This window comes from Danio rerio, chromosome 23 (genome assembly GCF_049306965.1).
Source record: "Danio rerio strain Tuebingen ecotype United States chromosome 23, GRCz12tu, whole genome shotgun sequence".
Taxonomy (NCBI): domain Eukaryota; kingdom Metazoa; phylum Chordata; class Actinopteri; order Cypriniformes; family Danionidae; genus Danio; species Danio rerio.
Genome location: NC_133198.1, coordinates 14,755,268 through 14,778,314, shown reverse-complemented (window position 1 = coordinate 14,778,314; position 23,047 = coordinate 14,755,268). Strand labels below are relative to the sequence as shown.

Genomic DNA, 23,047 nt, shown 5'->3' with positions numbered 1-23,047 from the left:
CAGAGCCGCTTCATTTGCATACACGTCTCCTCACGGCTCACTGTCAGCCAGAACAAAGATGTTTAACATAAAATAAATAAATAAATCCCACGCTACTGTCAGACTCTCCGTTAAGCCTTTGTTTTAAGGTGACATATTACAAAAGGTTTTTTTCTTCACTCCATTCAGATCAGTTATTCACAACATAACAGACAGAGCATAAAAAAACACTAATCTTGTCGCTAAAATCAGGGTGAACAATTTTATTATGAAATAATTATGGTCCTCAAGGTTGATGTGTACATAGAGGGAATAATTAATTTCACGTACGCCTCTCGTTTGTGTCTGCTAACAGAAAAAGCATGCGTGGTTTGAGAGTCTGATTCTTGTTTAATGGTTCAGATAATGAGATGCTATAATATCCAGACATCAATGGTGCTGTTTCTCATCCTGACAGGTGGAACATGAGGCTTTTATATGGCAGTTTTTGAGTGCGTGTTGAGAAATAAAGACAGAAACCGAAAGCAAGCGCTTAGTATTGATGAACCGATTTGGAGGAGAGGTTTTATAAACTGCAACTGAACGCTTGAGATATCATGGAGCCGATATTGTAAACAAGTAAACCTCTACATGACCTTCAGAGATGGGAAGGAAAGATGTAAATATTTTATAGAGGATGAAAAATAAATCCAGGAAATATTAAACACATGTGCGCCTGTGAAAGTTAAGAGCTGTTCACAAAGTGTCTTTCATAAGTTCCATGCCAATGAAAGCTGTAGTACTATCACAAGTCCGGTGTGTCTGTTTTGTATCCATGTGGTTGTTGTTGTGATTGTTGTGCTTTTATGTCATGTTGACTCCTTTGTTCTGTTTTGTCCGTCTCCTGTATGTACTAGGCATGGGCCGGTAAATTATTCAGACAATATGATAACCATAAATAAAAATATCACGGTTTTGCGGTATTGTGATCACTTCTATAAAATATATTCTTTCTAAATGTCTGGGTAAAAAACAAAAACTTTTTCCCCTTTGAAAAAAATTTTTTTTTTTTTTTGAGAAACATTTAAAATATTTTGGAGCAGTAAACATGCCATGCTAAATAACTCAAATGAACCATTGACTTCTGCACTCTTCATTAGTTTCAAAAACACAGATTTCTTTCCAATTTAAAATGGCATCTTGGGATATCTTTTCTCCTGTTGTCCTAAAAAACAAACACAAAAAAATCGCTCGTATACAATAGGGATAAAATTTAGTTGGTTTTAAAACCATGTGTTATGATTACCAGCAATCTAACGGCTACACACATTTCACTAAAGAACTACAAATCCGCCAGTATATGGACTGCAAGTTTTAGTCATGCACTCCTCACATGAACCCGTACCTCATTCCATTGATTTTACACACTCACGGATGGGAGCTGCTCATGAACTGATTACATGGACTATATACACAGTACACACGCACACCTCTTTGCTGAGTCTTGTTATACTGTTTTAAATGTTATACAACACATTTTTCTTTGCCTTGCCTTTCTGTGTTTGACTCTTGTTATTTTTTGTTTGTTTGTTTACTTTGTATGATGCCTAACTTTTGACCATCTGCTGTTTATCAAACACGACTCTGGATTGCCAGTATACATCTATTTGTTCCTTTACTGACCAATATTTGCTGACCATTCTGTTGAATAAATCCTGGATCCACACTACGTTGTCAGCGTCCCGATCACATTATACCTTGACTTTCCCAAATCGTGGTGCACCTTGAAAACTGTTCTTGTCCCATGCCTAGTATGTATTCAGTTCAATCTTGTCTTTTACCACTAAGTTCAACTTGTTCATTGTCCGGTATTGTATTGCTTGACTTTGATGTTCCTGTCTTTGTAGTAAGGGCTTTTTGTTAATAAATAAGTGTTTTTTTATAACCACCAAGTCTCAAATGCCTGTGTGAGCTGGTACTTGTGACAAATTCTAACATTATTGTTATTATTGATTAGGTTTTAGTATCTTAGTATAGTATAGTATAGATAGATAGATAGATAGATAGATAGATAGATAGATAGATAGATAGATAGATAGATAGATAGATAGATAGATAGATAGATAGATAGATAGATAGATAGATAGATTGATTGATTGATTGATTGATTGATTGATTGATTGATTGATTGATTGATTGATTGATCATTTTGTTTCCTTTAATTTTATTTAATTTCATTTTATTGTAGTTGTATTATTATTATTATTATTATTAATATTATTATGATTATTATTATCCATGTTTTACAAGATATAATAATAATAATAATAATAATAATAATAATAATAATGTTTATTTGCTGGTTCGAGCCTCAGCGTTTCTGTATGGAGTTTGCATGTTCTCCCTGCATTCACGTGGGTTTCTTCCAGGTGCTCCGGTTTCCCACACAGTCCAAAGACATGCGGTACAGGTAAATTGGGTAGGCTAAACTGTCCGTAGTGTATGACCTTCTTGCTGTAAGGCAACAGCACTACCAACTGTGACACTGCGTCGCCAGGTCTGATGCATTTAAAGGATTTTGCATCTGAACTTTTAAACTATAGTTATAATATTTTAGTAATTATAGTTATAATTATATAGTTTGTTTAGCTATTTATTCCTGTATGATAATATTGCTATAATAATTATAATAATAAAATTAATTTTTTTGATTTTATTTATTAAAATGAAGTATTAATGGTTATATTATTAATAAACATAAAAACACCAAAAACAAGTCCAGTTATTATCATTAGTAATACTATTTATTATTATTATTACTATTTACTAAATATTATTATTATTATTATTATTATTATTATTATTATTATTATTATTGTTTTATTATTATTATTATTATTATTATTATTATTATTATTAATAATAATAATAATAATAATAATAATAATAATAATAATAATATGTCACTGTATCTGTTAGCATACAGCAATAGTGTACAGAAAAAAATTGTTTTTACATAGTTTATACTAAAATAAATGTATTTTTGCAAATCTGAGCCTTTTTTCCCCCCTTTTTTTGGCATATCTCTTCTGAAACCCCATACAGAATGAACACAACAATGGGATTTCCTTGTGTCTTCCTCTTCTGCAGTCAGTGATGGTGTACCTGTATTCCCTCAGTGCCGGGCTGCTGGAGCAGTTTGACGGTCCTCCTGGTCACCCTCTGCTCATGTCCTTCATGCCAGGTCAGGTTTCCTCCAGCTCTGCGTGGCAGCTGATAGTTGAGCTCCTCTGCTGAGATCGTGTGCTCCAGCGCAGCCCGGCAGAAGCTGAAGCTGGACGCAGCTGAAGGAGGACAGAGAGAGAGACACCATTAAGATACGATTACATCATGACAAAAAACCACTGCCACTGGTACAGAAATACACACAAACTATGTTTTCTTGTCCATATACAGTCAAAGTAAAATTTATTTGACAGGGTTATTGAAACCATGCATTTTTTACAATGTACTAATAATACTATTACTATTAAAATTACATTTTTGAAAAAAAAAAAAAAAAGAAGACAGCTTTCCACAATAGCTCTCTTATTGGTATTCTGAACTATTGCATATCATTCTCTGATTCGTCAAACCCCTCTCATATGGCCATTAAAAGCAAGCAGTGGAATTTAAGTACTTTAAAAAAGGCTGGGTTTAATACAATTGTTTGTCCCGAGTTGGTGCCAAGACAAACTGTTTAAGTAAATTTACCAAACTAAAGTGGATTGAACATAAAACAATTAAGTTGCCAACAATTGTGTTGCTTCAGCTCATTTTAAACATGTAGTTTGAACAAGCAGCAAAAATATTTTTTGAGAGCTGTACGCATGAAAAGATATGTAATGTATCATGCTATTTAGGCTATATAGTGTGAAGAGACAACATTTTTTCTAAAACACAGAAAAAACGGCAGTCTGGACAAGAATTGTTTACATTGTAAACGGCTGCTTTTAAATGAAAATGCACTAGTGTAAATGTAACCTAAGCCTCAGCTCTTCTTGAACTTGTCTAACAGTTGCTAAGAGCTGATTGCCTAAAAATACGATTTCATATATAAAAAAAGAAGTCCTCATGCTTCCCACAAAGACATTCAAATAATTATCACTGAAGCACATTTGTTGGTGACATGAGCAAAACAGACAAATCCTTCAACCCAATTATTTGCATGACATTTATGTGTCAGCGAAACATTCCTGTGACCGCGTTACTGTTACTATTTATATCCAAGCATTGTTTTCAGCTTTAATGTGATCCACACTGAATTTCAGAAACAAATAGAACACAACAACTATTTTTTACAGCCCTCATTAATACTAGTTATGTGTATGTTAAAGTTCAAACTGCAATTCTGAGTGTGCCTCACACAGGTGAGAGGGCTAGACAAACCACCTTTAGAAAACACAAAATTTCATCTCTCCGACACTTTAATCGACAACAGCTTTTGCACATTTGCACCAGAGATGTTCCAACAATCACTCCATATCTATATAAAAAACACTATCTTGCATTTATAAAGTGTGCTTAACATATAGAAACATTTTTCTCTCTTTCTCTTAAAAAAAGATCCCCCTCCTTACTTTAGCACTTTATTCTTTGAGCACTAACTGTTCTTTTGTTTAATTAATACTTCTTGTGTGTATTGCCTCTTATTGATGAATCACTCAATCCCTCCTTAATTGTAAGTTCAGTCAGAAAAAAAGAATTGCTAAATGACTAAAGGTAAATACTTTAGTTTTAACTATAGTAAACTGTGGTGTATTCATGTAATATATTTTACAGTATTAGGTCAGATTACAAGTTGTTGTATTACCATGTCAACAATAGAATTGCCACAACAGGGGTACGTTTCTAAAACAATGACATATTTCATGATGATTTCACACAACGATGTAGTGACGAGTATTTCCCAAAACCGTAGTTTTTCTGTCGTAGATCAGTCATTTGGACCACATTAGTTATAATGTAAAACGTTTATAATAATGCTCTAAACAGGGTGGAGTAACAAATGAAAAAAAAAAAAAACAACAACACTTTTTTGTGCAAATTACGTTGTTTTACATGCACAAGCATAAAAAACAATCCAATATTATTTTTGGTAAAAACTTGCACTTGTTTTCTATATTAATTGAATTATATGTAAACATCACCTGTTTCTTTTTCAAACATTTTTGAGATTATTCTATATTCTATTCTAAAACCATAAAACCATGTAGCCAAAACTTATTCTAAATTCATATATAAATCATATAAATTGTTAATGGTTGTATTTTAAAGTAGGCTATTTATTAAGAAATTAAAAACAATCCTACTTAATAATAATAATAGTAATAATAATAATAATAATAATTACTATTATTATTATTATTATTATTATTATTATTATTAAGTAGGATACTGTTTATTTATGTATTTTATTTTTATTTTTTTATTTCTTATTAAATAGCCTACTATAAATTAAAACCATTAACTTATGTTATAAATTTTGTTTTCACAAGCTTTTTTCGTGAGCTACAGCTGCATTCAAAATGGCATCATTTATTTTAAAGTGCACTACGAAGGGAACGCAATTGTCAATATGATGATCGCTAAAACTGAACTGTAAATGCTTTGAAAGCAAATTACACTTTTTTTTTTTTAAATCATTCCAAGTTTGAATGTTGGACCATTCGAAAAGATAAAGGTACTGTATAGGGCATACCTATCAACCCTTCTGTTTTTCCCTGGATTCTCTCATATTTTACAGTTCTATCCTGCTATCATCTCGTGAAGGTATTTTCCCTTATTTCTCCCGTAATTTCAATCTTTCTAGAAAGGGTAGCAAAAATATACACAACCCATACCGTTGAACCCCCAGGGGACGCCCCTCGCTCTTAAATGTGAGTCTGTTCTGTGCTTTCATTTTATTTAGGCATGAAAACACTTTGAAATAAATATAAAAATGTCATGATTCCCTTCCTTTTCATTACAGGAGCCGTCGCCCCTCCTATGCAATCCTCAAAACAGTCATATATTGGTACGTGACTATCAAACGCACTCTATAATGATAAATAGACTGTTTCCCAAACGGATTGTGGACACGCGATTTGAGGCTGAGAATAGGACTGGGTTTTGGTTGCGTGTCTGAACAGGTATACAGATAATCAATAATAATAACAGATTTCAATCTTGGTGGGCTTTTTTTTTCAAACACTAATTTGTCCTAAATGAGCATAAAAAGTTAGGAGAGCAATCAAATGCTTTCATTATAATAATAGATATGTGCATTTTTAAAGTGACACCTCTGTTATTTAATGAAATCAAACAAAAAAATATTTCATATCCCTTATTATCACATTTCAGTGTTGACAGGTATGGTATAGGGGGTAAATTGGGAATAGAACACATCTAGGAACTATGCTTACAGCTCTAGAGGTGTAGTTGCAAGCATACAATGTGATGCAGTTTGCGAATGTTTGTTGGAACGATGGATTTGGGAAATGCCAAATCAACAAACTATGTTTGTAACGACGCAACTTGCAACCTTAATTTGAAATGCACCCCTGATTGATTCAAGTACTTTACTCCCATTCATTCATTTTATTTTTTTCAACTTAGTCCAGAAACACAAAATGAATGTGAGCCTGAAGTGGCCCACCTGTATTATGGCAAAGGGGGGCCAAAGATTGAAATATGGGCCATTTAAGGCAAAGATTTGGCATTCATTGCTAAATGTAATCTGAATGTGAGCCTAATATGGCCCATGTGGAAAATGATAAATTTGGCCTAAATGATAGAGGACAAATGTGTGCTACAGTTAGCAAAGTTGTGACATAGTCAATAAAGGGTAATCTGGGTCTAAACTGAAATTGGCTAACATGTGTAAGTGCAAATGTGGCCCAGTTAGCATAAGTATTTGGCACAGTAAACTCTGGCTATTGCGGTTGTGACCCAAATGTGGCCCAAGGAAAATATGGCAAATGTGGCCCAGTTATTTTAAAACATATCCCAGTCAACAAATTTCCTTTGGCCCTGATCTGGCCCAAATCAACAGCTAAGATGTGGCCCAGATCAGTTAGTGTTCCCCGGCCCAAAACTGGCCCACATCTGTTTAGCCAGAACTAAACCTAAGTAGTGCCACAACTCCAACAAGCTTGAGCCAAGTAATACATTTTTTATGTGGCCCAGATATGGGCCTTGTATTCAAGATTAGTAAGGCTGAGTTCTGTTATGCCCTTATGTGGCCCACATGTGGCTGACCCCATATATTAACTGAGTAAATTACACAACAAAAATTACAATCAAATTTACTTTAATCAATGCAAATAACATTCAGATAAAACAATTATTGAACAAAATGTGGACAAATAAAGACCTAGAAAAGAATTTTACAACATACAAAGAGAAAAATACAAAATAGAAATAATTTTTAGATAAATATAAATAACATATATTTGATGCAAAGATGATATAATACACACAAACATTTCAACACACACTACTGGTCAAAGTTTGGGGTCTGTCAGATTCTTATACGCTTTAAAATAAGCTTCTCCTGCTCACCGAGGCTGCATTTATTTCATCAAAAATACAGAACACATTGTAAAATTGTGAAATATTATTGCACTGTAAAATAACTGTTCAAAAGTAGTTTATCATTTAATTTAATCATTTATTCCAGTAATTTCAATGATGATTTTTTAGCTTCATTACTCCAGTCACACGATCCTTCAGAAATCACTCTAATATTAAGTATTATTTTTAATAATGTTAATAGTAATAAAAGCAGTAATGACTGGAGTAATCATTTCATTTGACACTACATGCAATAAGAAAGCAGTTATTTGCAATTTTAATAAATATTAAACATTTTTCGTTTAACATTTTTTTAAATTTCACTTGATGAATAGAATCATTTTCTTTAAAAAAAAAAAAACATGCTATAACTCAAAACTTAAAATTCTGTCATCATTCACTTCTTCAAAACCTGTTTGTCTTTTTTCTTTTTTTTCTTTTTTAACACAAAATAAGACATTTAGAAGAAAACTGAATACCTGTAACCACTTACACCTATAGTATGAAAAAACACTGCAGTGTTTTGGGGTTCTGAGTTTGTCTGAGGAACTGAGTTTGTCCTACAATGCTTCCTGTTCAAGTGCTTGAACAAGCTGCTGGTTGAGTTAAACGCAGTGGAAAGTTCTTTAGAGACTGGACATTTTGTAGACTGAATTTCACAGAAATATTTATGTTTTACGCTCAATTACTGGAGTGAGGGCATTCTGTCAGACAGCACCTGCAGTGAAAAAGAATTGAAATAATATGATCAGCAATGCAACCTGCAGGTACAGCTGCAAAATTACAATACAAATCAAAATGCTAAACTGTGTGGTGAAACTAAATACATGTAATCTATTACATTTTTAAATATTTGTTCAAATTTTAGATATTTTCTATTATATATAGTATTCAAATAATTGCAATAAATTGTTAATGATTCTCCCAGTTAAGTTAAAAATCTGTTTAAAATGTTCTAGCAAATCTAAAGTGTTCAGTTTTGTGAGCATTAACCCAAGCACTAGTTACTAGGTCATTATCTTCTGGCTTCCACTTCACTTATTTTTTCAATTTTTCATTTTTTCCATTTTCCTAAACACTTATGTGGCATTGCCTTTGTGTTTTGCATTAGCATTGTTATAGCTGAATGTGTTATAAAGTTCACATAGTTCCAAACCTTTATGAGTTTCTTTCCAGAGCTACACAAAAGATGATATTTTGAAGAAAGTTGTGAACCTGTAACCATTGACTTACATAGTAGGAAAATCAATTACTACTGAAGTCAATTGTCACAGGTTTCTTCAAAATATATAATTTTTTGTTCAACAGAAGAAATAAATAAAACAAATAAAGGAAGAGTAATTGATGACAACTACATTTTAGTGTGAACTTTTAACTGTTAAAACTATCAAAACAGAGATAACATAGTGGAAGTAGTTTGGATTTCAAAGATTAACCTATCATGTTAGACCTAATGGGACCGCTTTTATTTTAAACCTTACTAAACCACACTGAAACGTGACTGAACATTTTCACAAATGAATATTTATCTATAATAAATAAACAGTATTTTGTGGTCATTGGAAATAGGCAATAACTTTAATGTTAACGTTAATTTAAACAGCAAACTGTTGGAGCGCTAACGTTACATAAACACCACGTTCAAAGAGGAAAACATTATACAACTCGACGCATTCCTAATTAAATTAATAACTAATCACTCAATGAGTCCTAACTTTTACATATAATGATGAACATTTAAGTAAAATCACTTTAAATACCAAATTATCACTTACCTGAAGCAAATGACAGGCGGGAAGAATGTTAAGCTCGCAGAGTAGACTTGTCAACTGAAGAGTGGTGTGGCAGATGTTTGCTAACGATACATCTGTGTTCAGTTTCATGTGTTTTCCAAATGCAATCCCAAAGTCAGCCAGAAGTTGATGTCAAGCGATGTCGGCCATAGCTCAGCCTTACTAGGCTCTTGTGTGTTTTTTGTTAACTGGCCCACATACTGCAAAAGGAGCTGTGAGCCAGAAGAAAATTCCCGCCTTTTCTGAATGTATGGCAAAACATATATGGTAATAATCTGGCCCATATCTGTTCAGCCATGCTATACCTCAGCCACATGTGCCATCTATCACCCACATTTGGCCCAAATGTTCTTGCTATCTGGGATGTGGGCCACTTTTGGCAAATATTCGGCACAGTAAACTCTGGCTAATGCAGCCGTTAACCTATAGTGACCCAGAGAAGATATGGAAAATGTGGCCCTGTTATCTTAAAACATATGTGGGCCCCTTTTGGCGAATATTCGGCACAGTAAGCAATGGCTAATGTGGGTTTGAGCCTACAGTGGCCCAGAGAAGATATGGCAAATGTGGCCCAGTTATCCCAAAACAAACGTGGGCCACTTTTGGCAAATATTTGGCACAGTTAGCTCTGGCTAATGTGGCTGTGAGCCTAAAGCAGCCCAGAGAAGATATGGCAAATGTGATTCAGTTAATATAAAACACATGTGGACGTGTATGGACGTGTGAATATGTCAACGTATGAATCTCAACAACGGTGACAATTAACAAAATGAACAAAACTCACAAACAGGAGACTAAAAGTGGCAAAATCAACAACGTCAACATAAACAGCAGAATCAAAATAAAATAATGAAAACTGGAGCATCAATGAGCTAAAGAATGTATTCATACAGCAATGCATGCTGGGATTTTTGTACTTTGCCACACCCAGCAAGTGTAAGGTGTAGGTTAGATCTGGTCCAGAATAAAAGCAAATTGTAGCCCAGAATAGAGTCAGTTCTGGTTCATTTGGGTGAATTCTGGCTAATATGTGGCATTGCTTTGGCTTATTTGTACCCCAGATCTGACAAACAGGAGTGGACTGCCCTAGAGCCATCATTTCATGCAGTATGTGATCCAGATGTGAGTGTGTGCTGTGGGCCGGGTCTGGGCCAGAATAAAAGCAAACTGTGGGCCAGAATAGGGTCAGTTCTGGTTCATTTGGTTAAATTCTGGCTGATATGTGGTATTGCTATGGCCTAATTGTGGCCCAGATCTGACAAACAGCAGTGGACCGCCCAAGTGTCATCATTTCATGCGGTATGAGGGCCGGATGTAAGTGTCTGGTGTGGGCTGGATTTGAGCCACGTTAATTTTGTAGCTGAGCTTCCAGCTGCAACACATCACTTGGAAACATCCATACACACTCATTCACACAAATACACTACAGACAATTAAGCTTACCCAATTCACCTATACCACCCAGAGAAAACCAACACAAACACGTAAAGAATGTGCAAACTCCACACAGAAATGCCAACTGACCCAGCCGAGGCTCGAACCAGTGATCTTTTTGCTGTGAGGTGATTGTGCTACCCACTGCGCCACCATGACGCTCTAGACTTTACTATAATATGGTTAAAAAATTACAGCATTTACTATAAATTACTACAGTGTTTTTTATATGTTAGTGTACACAAATTTTTACTTTTAAATTAGTCAAATACTGTAGGCATGCAAAGCTGAACACAATCTTAGGTTCTGTAGGTTCTGTCCCGAAATGTAATCCTGGTCACAAATCAATGAGCTGTGAGTGTAAATGGACATTGATTTGAAGGAAAAGCTATTCTCCCAAATCCTAAATCCTGAACCCAGAGGAGCTCGATAGCTATTATTTCTTCTTTAATCCTGCACCTCACACTTGTGTGATTCAAGGGTGCCCAGCACTCCAAAAAGCTTAATCAGCAAACCTAAGCTTAAAGTCCTGAAAATAAAAAAAGAGGATCAGACATTAATTCTTCCACTAAGAAGCCACAGAGGGCAAAACTTTAACCCCGGCAGATACAGGTAAGATGTGTCAGGTCAAAGACTCATGCACTTAGCAGTCCAGAAGCATTGTCTGTGTGCAAGTGTGTGTGAAAATGCTAATATAGCACATCAGTATGTCAGTGTCTGTTTGCAATGCCACAACACAATTATCATATCCAGACTCCTTCATGCATGCAAAGTATTCTCCAATGCAAGCTATCTATGTAAAGCTACATACTATACAATATCAAGAAACAGCATACACAGTAAGCAACAAGAAATATTTTCAACAGTTGTCACGCAACATCATTAAAGTTATCCTGGAAATTAAATGGTTATTTAGCTGTGAGTAATTCAATTTAAGATGCAGCACGGTGGCTTGGTGGTTAGGACTGTCGCCTGACAGCAAGAAGTTATGAAGTTTGCATGCTCTCCCCGTGTTCATGTGGGTTTCCTTCAGGTGCTCAGACATTGAAGTAGCGTAATGATAAAAGCTGTTAACACATGAAAACCAATTACTTTGCATCAAAATAATATTTTAAGATCTTTTATATATTTTGGCCAAACATTTGCAGCCTTAGGTAACTTTTTAAAAACTTTAACAGGTTCAACTACAGTAAAATAACGATAAAATAAAATAAAAGCTTGTATAACATGCGCCAAGTACTGAATAAAGTAGCATCAGATCATGGTGGTCACGGAAGGTTAAATGGGTCATAATTTCAATTTATTCTTGAATAAAAATTAAACAACCTTTCTAGCCAATGCGCTGTGTTTTTTGTGAGCGTGCATGAGTTCAGACATTGTTTGTATCAATGGTGAACAATGGTAGAGCCGGCGTGTTGCGCGCTCTGCTGGGAAAATTCTAGAGATTACCTAGCGAGACAACATTTGTTTTCAAAATTAGTTGTAGAGTGCACCTTAAAAGCTTTATGCAGGTATGTCTCTCATGTGTACAGTATCTTTCATGTTTTCAGGCAGATTCTGCTGTTTTTTTTCTGACCACAGTTTACATGGAGCCTGTGCCTCACGTAGACGATTGTTAAACCAAAGCCTCATGGGCGTGGCCACTTTAAATATAATGACCTCAGACTGAGAAACTAGACATAGTGTTGGTTTCATACTGATTACTTTATTAAGCAATTTTCAACATGCACTTGCTGCATTTAAAAGTAGACACTTCAAGCTTTCTATAGATATAATGCTATTTTAAGTTTAGTGCATTTTACTGCTGCGTTTCTAAAAGTTTTTCATGGAGAAAGAAAAGAAAGAATGCCTACACAGTTTATTTTCCTTAATTTCCAAAAACACACACTTTTGTTGTTATTGTGAGTGTACACAAAAAAGTTGACACCTAACAGAATTGATTGATGTATTGCTCTTATCTGCCTGATCAAAACTGTAATTGTAAATTTCTAAGTCCTTTTCGGCCTGACAAGAGAAGATGCCTCAAGACTATAGACTGTAAAATACATGGACGTAGTATCCTTGACGTCACCCATAGGTTTCTGAAGAGCACAAAAGAAGCCACAAGTAGATTCGGCCAACCGTCGCCATTTTGTTCGCGCATCTTCGCACTCACGGCAGGATACCAAACAAGGGCAAAAAGGTGGAGAGTGAGCGGAGCAACAGAAACCTGCTGGCATTTTGCTTTGATCTGGCTTAGACACACTTTACTTTGGGAAAACGCTTAATACTTTATCACTTGCGACTCGTTTCTATTCTGACCACATGTGCTTGGCTGTACACTATATCATTAAAATGTTTAGTCTTTTAAAAACACTGCTGTAATACATTGAGCCACTAAGCATTGTTCTTATGGCGTTTTTCTACAGGAGGAAAACGCTGATTACTTCCAAACACTTCAGATATAGTCTGTGTTAGTAAATGCAAGACTATTGATGAAATCTAGCACAACACTGTATGACAACGCTTCAGTTGACTGTTCTACAGTCCACATCTAATCAATCTGTCAGATTCTAGAGTGCTTTACAGCTCTAAACAGCGTTATAAATGATACATGATCTTAAATAAAACAAATGCATTTATAAAGATGGTATATAAGTATATAACTTTACTCACATGGGAAAAGGAAACCATGTGAATGGTTTGTGAGCACAATTAAATGCACACAGCATCCCATATCATCTGATAATTGTAGGAAATAATCCCAAAAGGCAACTGACTGTGTAAAGCCACATAAAACACAACAAAGCCACATAAAACACAACTGTGTAAAGCCACATAAAACACAACAAAAATAGGCTAATCTGCCGGAGTCAGCTGAAGTGAAGTGACGGCGACAGAGAGAGCGAGACCTAGCTGTCAATCAAGTGGCCACGCCCTTAATTATGCAAACTTAATATAACCTAATATAAATGAAACTGGTGAGTAATAAAAAAAATTCACCCCCTCACAGTTGTCATGAAGGGTAATATTAGCTTTATGAACCAAAATCGCTCTTTGTACCAGGCTGTAAACACCTTTTTTTACTGCTGTAAAGTTGGCCATTCTAACAGTGGGCTCAATTGAAATTTGCTCAATTATAGAGCCAGGACTATCGGATTTTCGATAAATTGCAGTATCAGTTACTTCCGTATTGGCCTCCCGAGGGAGAGCGGGAGGTTGCCACCTGCACAAGACGCGTATACGCTGTCTTCGACCCTTGAGGGTTAACTCAATTGGCCAAAGTGTATTAGTGTGAGAGTGTATGGGTGTTTCCCAGTACTGGGTTGTGACTGGAATGGCATCTGCTGGTTAAACATATGCCAAAATAGTTGGTGGTTTATTCCACTGTGTCGACCCCTTATAAATAAGGGACTAAGCCAAAGAAAAATCATTAATTCTATTTAAATTAAACATTTCTTTTGTTTACATTATTTAAATGATTGAATTAAATGATTGATTAATTTGAATACTAATTGAATAATAGTCATTTCTAAGTGTAAAACAATGCTTAAATTAGACTATTTTTTTTCATTTTCAAAGTCCGTCATTTAAACAACAAATGCGCCACGGAGTGACTTGACACATCTAATTCTTAAATGGAATGGGAAACGAGACTCTGATTGGTTTTAGCAGGCTGTTATTAAAATTTGCCTACTTAGCATCAAAATAAATTAACAATACAACACTCTATTAAAGTAACAATAGAACATTTTTCCAATTTTATTAAAAAAAATCTATAATTGAATAATTCCAGCCTGATCTCACAAAAAAGTAACTTTTTTTTTTTTTTTTAGGTTGTCAGTTTAGTGGCTAATTTGTTCAAATTCTTCAATTCGTACAAAGTTCAACCATCACTGTGGGTTAAGCAAATAGACCATCTCTGTGGTTTAAGCAAATCATACTAAATTGTATGAATGAGAGCATAAAAAAATTATAAGGATTGACCAATAAATCAAAAAGTTATGTATTGCCGTGAGATAGCGTTGGATAATTCTTTATGTATTTAGTTATCAAACTGGATACATTTTTATTTTTGTTTTTAATTTTGATTATTTTGCAAGGTTGAAATCAGTTTTATTCTCATTGTGTGTAAAATATGTGTAAAGAATGAATTTTTAATTATAGCGGTTCGAACTGTAGTTCTGCCAGTCAGTATGATGGTGAAAAACAGTACATTTCTAGTCAAAGCATTCTTCTGCAATCTTATACCAAAACCAGAAATGAGGGCAGTATTAATGGCTAAAAATGTGGGAGAGCGTTGCTAATTTGTGATCTTATTGTATTGAAATATGGAGCAATTAAGTGTTGATGTTAAAGCAAAAGTAATTCACAAATACTTGATTTAATGACAATATCTCTATGGTTACAACTGAATTAGTTACAAAATAACTGTATAAAATGATAAAACATAAAATGATAAAAAAATATATAATATTAATTCAACCCAGCATATATAAAATAAAGTAACTTGAGAGAGAGGGAGAGACAGGGGAAGAAAGTTGGCCCTGAAGAAACCCTGATAGCAGTAAAGTCGGAGAAAATAGACTCCAGGGCAGGAGAGGAGCAGAGCAGGAAAAGGGCAGAGCAGGAAAAGAGACAGAGCAACGTTTACCAACTATTTTGTCTTTTTCTTGACCATTTGCCCAAAGCTCAAATACTGAGACATACAAACTGACCAACCAACATGTGACCACATCAAAAAAAACAAAAAAACAGTCCACACACCAGACCCTGATCTAACCAGTATCTGCCTTTGGAGTCAGTATGGACCTTCTTGATGAAAAAGACATGTTTTGCATAGTAAAAAAAAATGCATATGATAAGTTTCATTCCTACAATTGTGTAAACATACCGATGTCGCTATAATCAGATGCTCTCTGAACTGCTGTTTTCTCACTTCCTAACTTTACTTTTCCCTTTCCATCGTTCACGTATACACCTGCTTCACCACAAACCCCCAGCTGTAAATAAAGAACTACAGATGTGCTTGTAAAGGTCATTGGTCTCTCTTTTGCTTTCTCTGTCCTTCTTTTACCCTCTTTCTCTCTCTCTCTTTCTGTACCTACCTCTCCCAGTTGGCTTTCTTATGTAAGCCTTTTTCCAGCATAGCTAATGTGATTAGTGCTACGGAGAGCACTTGGCGAGTACAAAATATTTAATGAAGGGTAAAAGATGATACCAGTGCATATCAGCACATAAGAGATTACAAAACAAGAGAGCGAGTCAGAGAGGAAGCGAAAGGGGGAGCGAGAGATCAAAAGTGAGGAAAGACTGTAAATAATACATTAACGGCCATTCACAGAAACTCACAAAGGACTAAAGTAGCCCTACACAGCTTGAATAAACTTTTGTTTGTCGAGCTAAGCTGCTCTCAGAGCTTTCTGCTCAGAATCTCATTGCGTGAAGAACCGGAGCACATTGTGTTTAAAACAGTGCTGCAGTCGCCGCTGCCTGTGTTAGCCGCATTACTACAAAAGCGACTGTGGGAAAGAGGGAAACTCTGGGAAAAAAAAACACCTAGCGTATGCTGACAGCAGAAACTAAAGTGTTTCCACCTATCAAAACCATCACCAGGTCAAGTTCATAGTGTAATCATGGGGTGATGGGAAATAGGGGTCGTCAGGGTTCAGTGATGCGCTTCATGTATCTGCTTTTCTCTCTCTCTCTCTCTCTCTCTCTCTCTCTCTCTCTCACGAGCTGACAGGAAACCAAAGCAGGCTTATTACTGCCAATCAAATCTGTGGGAGGCAGAAATTACAGCTCTCAACACACTGAGATGGATAAGAAACACATCCTGTCACTCAGAGGAAGAGGTGTGGTTAAAGACTGCACAGTGGCTGTCAATCATCCACAGGGGGCTGCGGCTAAGATTTATATTTTGTCTGGATATCATGCTGGATCTGTCCAAATCACCACGTGTCAGCGTTTCAATCGCTTTCAGAGAATAAGAACCTCCAGAAGGAGAGACTGACTGCATCTAAACATCACTGCTATTTTCATTTTGACCGTTTTTAAATTGTGTAATTTAATAACTTTGTTTAATCAAAACCTACGATAATAGCCAGAATTTTCTTAAATGTGCTTGTATTAGATTTGTAATATTATTAAATTATTAAAAATACCGTTCAGAGAACTTCTACACTGTAAAACATTCCACTTGAAAAAGTTTAAATTACTTTATTTGTTGTTGTTGGCTTGGCAAAAATCAGTAAAAGTGTCTGTACAACTACATTTGACATGTTTACTTAATCTAAATCCAAATTTTCTTCATTAAGTTAAAAAGATTAGTTTTGTGAGAAAAGTTTACCCAAAAAAGCTTCTGCCAACTTGTTCGATGGAATAAACATGGACATGACCATTTTTCATAAAATAGCCTATTATTTATATAAAAAACAGAAGGTAGTGCTGTCGCCTCACAGCAAGAAGGTCGCTGGGTCGGGCCTCGGCTCAGTTGGCGTTTCTGTGTGGAGTTTGCGTATTCTCCCGGTGTTCGCGTGGGTTTCCTCCAGGTGCTCCGGTTTCCCCCACAGTCCAAAGACATGCGGTACAGGTGAATTGGGTAGGCTAAATTGTCCATAGTATATGAGTGTGTGTGTGAATGTGTGTGTAGATGTTTCCCAGAGATGGGTTGTGGCTGGAAGGGCATCCACTGCGTAAAAACATGCTGGATAAGTTGGTGGTTCATTCCGCTGTGCCGACCCCGGAATAATAAAGGGACTAAGCCGACAAGAAAATTAATAAATGAATGAAATTACATCTTGTATTTTACCATTCATTTTGGTATTAACAGTTTATTGATAACTAGTCTAATCAAAGAAGATTTAACTGAGCTCTGTGAAAAATTTTGTATGGTCTACTGTCAAAAATGTAATATTAGCACCATGGCTGTGGCGAGTCGGCAATACTGTGTCTAAAATGAAACAATTTTTTTTTTATCAGAAATCAATAAAGATAATAATCCCAGGTGCAGCATTATATTAGATTTGAGCAAATATGAACAAAACATGTAGAAAACACCTCAACCTTCTATGAAGAAACAGCCACCCACTGCATCGAGTCCGGCTTCAGAACTGGGCACTACTGAGAATGAAGCTCGGTTGCCCCTTAATGGTAATGTATTTCCTGATTCAGAGTGTCACGATTACCAGCAATCTAACCACCATAGATCGCTGAAGAACATTTACATTCACACAAACTAAAATCCTGATTCAAGATGAACTACATATTCAGTCATGCAACACAACACTTTCAATATCTCAAAATCATTCAGAGCACAGACAGAAACTTATAATTCCAAGGTGACGTATTCTGTTTAATAAAACTTGCAAAAGCATCTTCACTCCATTGTTCAGAGTCACTATCACATTACACAGAGAATTTCCCTGAGTATTGCAGCTAACTGCTATTAGTCATGGCATTCTGTTCTCTGAAATGTGCATTTCCAAACGCCCCATCTGTAGTTTCAATCAACTGATACCTTTGTTTTTCTTCTGAATCAAAATGAAGATATTTTAGAAGTTATCTGAGAGCTCTCTCATCCTCCATAAACAGCAATGGTCACAAGATGTTCAAAGTCCAGAAAACACTTTGTCAAAACAGACCATATGCCTTCAGTGATCAATGTGAATGTAATCAACCTGTGAGAATACTTTTTTGTGAATATGAAACAAAATTTTAAATGATTTATTTAATAGTTTCTTCTCCTCAGTGTCAGTATATTGCATGTATCAACAAGCACTGTGCACTGATGTATCCTTGAAGGCCCATAAGAATGTTTTTTGGAATTTATCTGAATATTTCTGGACCATTGCTGTCAATGGAGGACAAGGGAGCTCAGATTTCATCAAAAAGTATCTTCAAATGTGTTCTGAAGATGAACGGAAGTCTCTAAATATTAGAAAAATTATTAGCATACTTTTTAATTTTTGGGTGAACCAAACCTTTATGCAAAATCAACTTTTGCAAGCTGTTTAAACCCACAACTGTTTGTGGGTTTATTGTTTCCACTGTTATATTGTAATGAGATAAACATAAGAAGTCTCTTTTTTTTTAATTTCCTGATCCAAATCCCAGCAATTTTGAGGCCCACCACAATGTGACGCAGGAGTGTGGTTTTCTCGGCCCACTGAATTGATTGACTGTATTAGCAATTCTTCACAGTAATGCATATAAACATGTCTACAGAACAGGATTTGCAAAGAAATTGGGATTAAAAGACATGTTTTAACTTTCTATTTTTAAACATTTTTCAAACAGAGCATGTTTGTAATAAAGACAGTAAAATCACTACGTAAATTATAACTGCTGGAATCAGCACAGTGGCATAGTGTTGCAAACTATACATATTTTATTATAATTTTACTGATCTGCTTGAGGTGGATCAATTCATTTTTATGCTTTTGATGAAGTAGCATTTAACTTTAAAGCCCTTTAGACCATGCGCAGGACCGTTTCTCTGTGTTTTGCATGTAATATCTTTAAATAAATAATTATTTAGCCAATTTAATTTTTCATTTATTATTTATGTACAATAATTAAGAAATAAAATGAGAAAGTAAAATATAATCAACAAAGAAAATGAAAATGTAAATGAAAATGCTTATTTATTGACTGTCTTAATCCTATCACTTTAAAATAACAAACACTGTACATCTCTCTATATTTAGACTAAAACACTGCTTTCTATCTTTCTTTCTTTCTATCTTTATTTATATTTGAAATTTTATTTTAGTAGTCTTTTAATTATTTAGCTTTATTATCTAAATTGAATCCTCATTGCACTTAAGTTTCTAATGATACAAAAGATTGTTAACAATTTTTTAATGATTAATTAAGGAATTATAATGCTTTGTTTCATTATTTCATCTTCATTTACAAGTAGCAGGTTATTTACAGCTACTGTATATTTCTGTCCATTCCCATTCTGTCCCTTTGTGCCCCCATAGTCGCAAACTGCTGTTACACCTAAAAACATTTTCTTTGTCTTTTAGTTCTGCAACAGCACCACACACAGCATTAATGGTCATTTTGAAGTGTTACCCACTGTAGACAAGGATGCTTCAATCACATAACAGGAGTCCTGGATTGTGGATGTTACATTTGGTATATTTTGTACAGTAGCGTAATGGAAATCCACAACTGTGTATATTAACTTGTATCCTGTCACATTTGAAAATTAAATGTGTGTGTACTGCGACTTTGTAACGGCATTTGTGTGACTCATCATTACAGAAAGGCTTAAATAAACTCCACAACAAATACATCAAATAATCTTACTTGGTATTTTTGACTCATAAACTGATTCTCTGCTTCATTTATGTCTGGCTCTGTCACAGACTGCTGTTTATCTGATGTGACACGGGAAAACCAAATGTGAATGTCTGTATAGTATGCAGGGACAATCAGCTCATTTGCATTTTGCAAAGGCACAGGCTATAAAAACAGCTACAATTTCCTCTTATCCCAAAATGGATTTTTAGCAGGCTATAATAAATGATCTGATGAGCATTTTAAGCAAAACGTTTACAGACACATTCTGGAGACACCGCCGACTTATCTTACATATTGTAAAGGAGTAAAATTGGAGCCATTTAAGTTATTCAAGCTATTTTATGCCAGTTTAATGTAATGCAATACAGTCTATAGTGTAGATAATGGTGTGCTGGTGGATACAGTTGTCAGATGCCATACTGGTAAGCGGGATGACTTCTCATTAATCTGACCTTGGCTCGAGCTGATCTTCAATGCAGCGCTCAAGACCTTCAGCGTGAGAAAAAAGCGATCAGCATCAGGAAAAATAATTTAAAAAAAGAGAAGAGAAGAGTGCAGATCAGACAGGAGAGGTCAAATCTGGAACAAAAAGTCTGAATATTTTTCATTAAATATTCCGAGACAAATCTCCTAGAGTGCTGATGCAATGCACTAAACCGCTTAGACACATGTAATAGAAGACAAAGAAAGAGAGAGAGAGAGAGAGAGAGAGAGAGAGAGAGAGAGAGAGAGAGAGAGAGAGAGAGAGAGAGAGAGAGAGAGAGAGAGAGAGAGAGATGGAAACAGGGACAAAGACAGTTATGGAAATGCAGAGAGAGAGAAAGGATCCAATGGCAAAGCTCTGAACCCTGAAGAAAGAGTCACTTTCCTGCCTGATGTGATTGATGGAATGGCTTAGATCTTTTCCTGCCACCAAGGTAAAAGATTAATCATCAAAGTTTCCAAACTTAATGTGACATTTCCTTGCTTTTTTATTTTAACAGTCATTAGCAATCAATTACTCTGTGGTTTGGTGTGGCTTGTGGGAAGGTCATCCTGAGTCAAAGATCAAGATTACTACGACACATTTCGAAAAAAAAACACTCCTTCCCATAAACTACTACTAATCTTATGAGCCAAGAAAACTTTACAGAAGACAACTTCAGTTTTACTACCTTACATGATTCAAAACTTACTACTTTATTGGACAGAAATCAAAAATTTATACTAATAAACAATATTTTCTTACAATAAATGTTTGGACATAATTACTCAGTCATGCCTTTGGACTTGTAAGGGAAACCGGAGCACCCAGAGGAAACCCACGCAGACACAGGGAGAACATGCAAACTCCACACAGAAATGCCAACTGACCCAGCTAAGGCTCATTCCAGCAACCTTCTTGCTGTGAGACAACAGCACTACTTACTGTGCTACCGCACTGCCCCAATCTATAAAATAATACATTTTATTCTGTAGATTATATACAGTGTACAGCTTATATGAATAAACCTCTTACAGATCTCTCTTGGAAATTAATACTTTTTTTAGGACGCTATACATACTGTAAAAAATGTTCAGATACAGTAAAAAAACAGTCAGATACAGTAAAAAAAAAAATGTCACTAAAACAGGAATATTCTGTTAAAACAGTGCATTCTGGGTAATATTTTTGGTTTCGAGAAAGTAACCAACAGCAGAAAACTGTGAGTTAACAGAGTTCAGATTCAACATTTTCAAGTCTGGGTTTGAAATCACACTTTGTGCCTCGTTCACTATTCCATACACAAGTTCACTAATTATAGCTCGTCTAACAGAGTTAAAGCTGCGGTCACACAGGGCTTTTCCTCCTATAGACTTCCATTCATACGTACGCGAATGCATCAGACCTGAAAAGCAGGGTCATACGTTAAGTTTCGCAGGTTGTAGAAATCGCATCACTAGACAGAGTGAGACCAATCGAGGATCAAAACATGACCTCTCTGGACAGAAATTTAAAATATGGAGCAATCGCTCGCTTTTTTAAATATCTTATAAGCTTGTTTAATTCCGCCCCTTTTCACAGCGCCGCACGACAAAATATCACATGCTCAAACTCTAATGTGACGTATACGCGTGCGTATGAATGAAAGTCTATGGGAGGAAAAGCCCAGTGTGACCGCAGCTTTAGTTGGGCTCTTTACTCTTGAACTCATTAATTTAGGCTATCCAACTGCTCTAATGCAGAGTTTATAAAACACTTTTATTATAGTAATAAAGATGGAAAGTCATTAGGTAGATAAATCTATTTGTCTGAAATTTGTAAATAATTGGTTAACTGATAAATGTTTTCATGAAGGTCTGGGTGATTGGCCTCATGCTATGGTTTTTATGCTTAGTTGCAGATATTAATTTATTAATGAGAAGTGGAAACAGAAAAGAAACCTAATTCTTTTACAGAGTTAAGAAGTAACATACAAAAACAGTTCAGTTATGACAAAGTCATGGTAACAACTAAAATGTTTAATGCTTAATGCATACTGGGTATGGCACAGTACAAATATCCCAGAATGCACTGCGGCATGAATAAATGACGTAGTATAATGGTCTTACAGTTTTCTTTATTTGCGTTTGATTTTGCTTTTGTTTAGGTTTAGACTTTCAGTAGCCAATTAGTGATGTTTGAGAGTTAAACTGTTAATTTTGTTACTTGCCACCATTGTTGAGTTTTATACACTGATTATTGATGTCTTTTTGAGTGCAACTTACACCATAAAGCAAAGTGTTTTTGTCCAAGGTTTTCTTAAAAACTTTCAAAATTTATTGCCACATACAGGCATGTTGTAATACATTTAAAAATAAATCAAACATTGGATAAGAGCAGTAAATTATATTATATTAGAACAGGTTCTGCCGTATTAAAAACAACACGAACATCATCAGACCTTAATTAGTTTTTTGGCTTGCTTGCCATATCATAAGAGCTTTTTAAAACAAAGTTCTTAATAATTGCAGCAACC

General features: G+C 35.2%; 1 protein-coding gene across 2 annotated transcripts in view; it reads right to left on the bottom strand.

Annotated features, from left to right (window-relative positions):
* The window catches only part of samd10b (sterile alpha motif domain containing 10b), a 214,939-nt gene that overhangs the window by 97,027 nt on the left and 94,865 nt on the right, over positions 1-23,047 (bottom strand). For both annotated transcript variants that reach the window (XM_001922974.7, XM_073939560.1), the window contains one exon: positions 3,124-3,302. In XM_001922974.7, the coding sequence (XP_001923009.4) occupies positions 3,124-3,302 (179 nt within the window). The remainder of the gene's footprint in view (positions 1-3,123; positions 3,303-23,047) is intronic.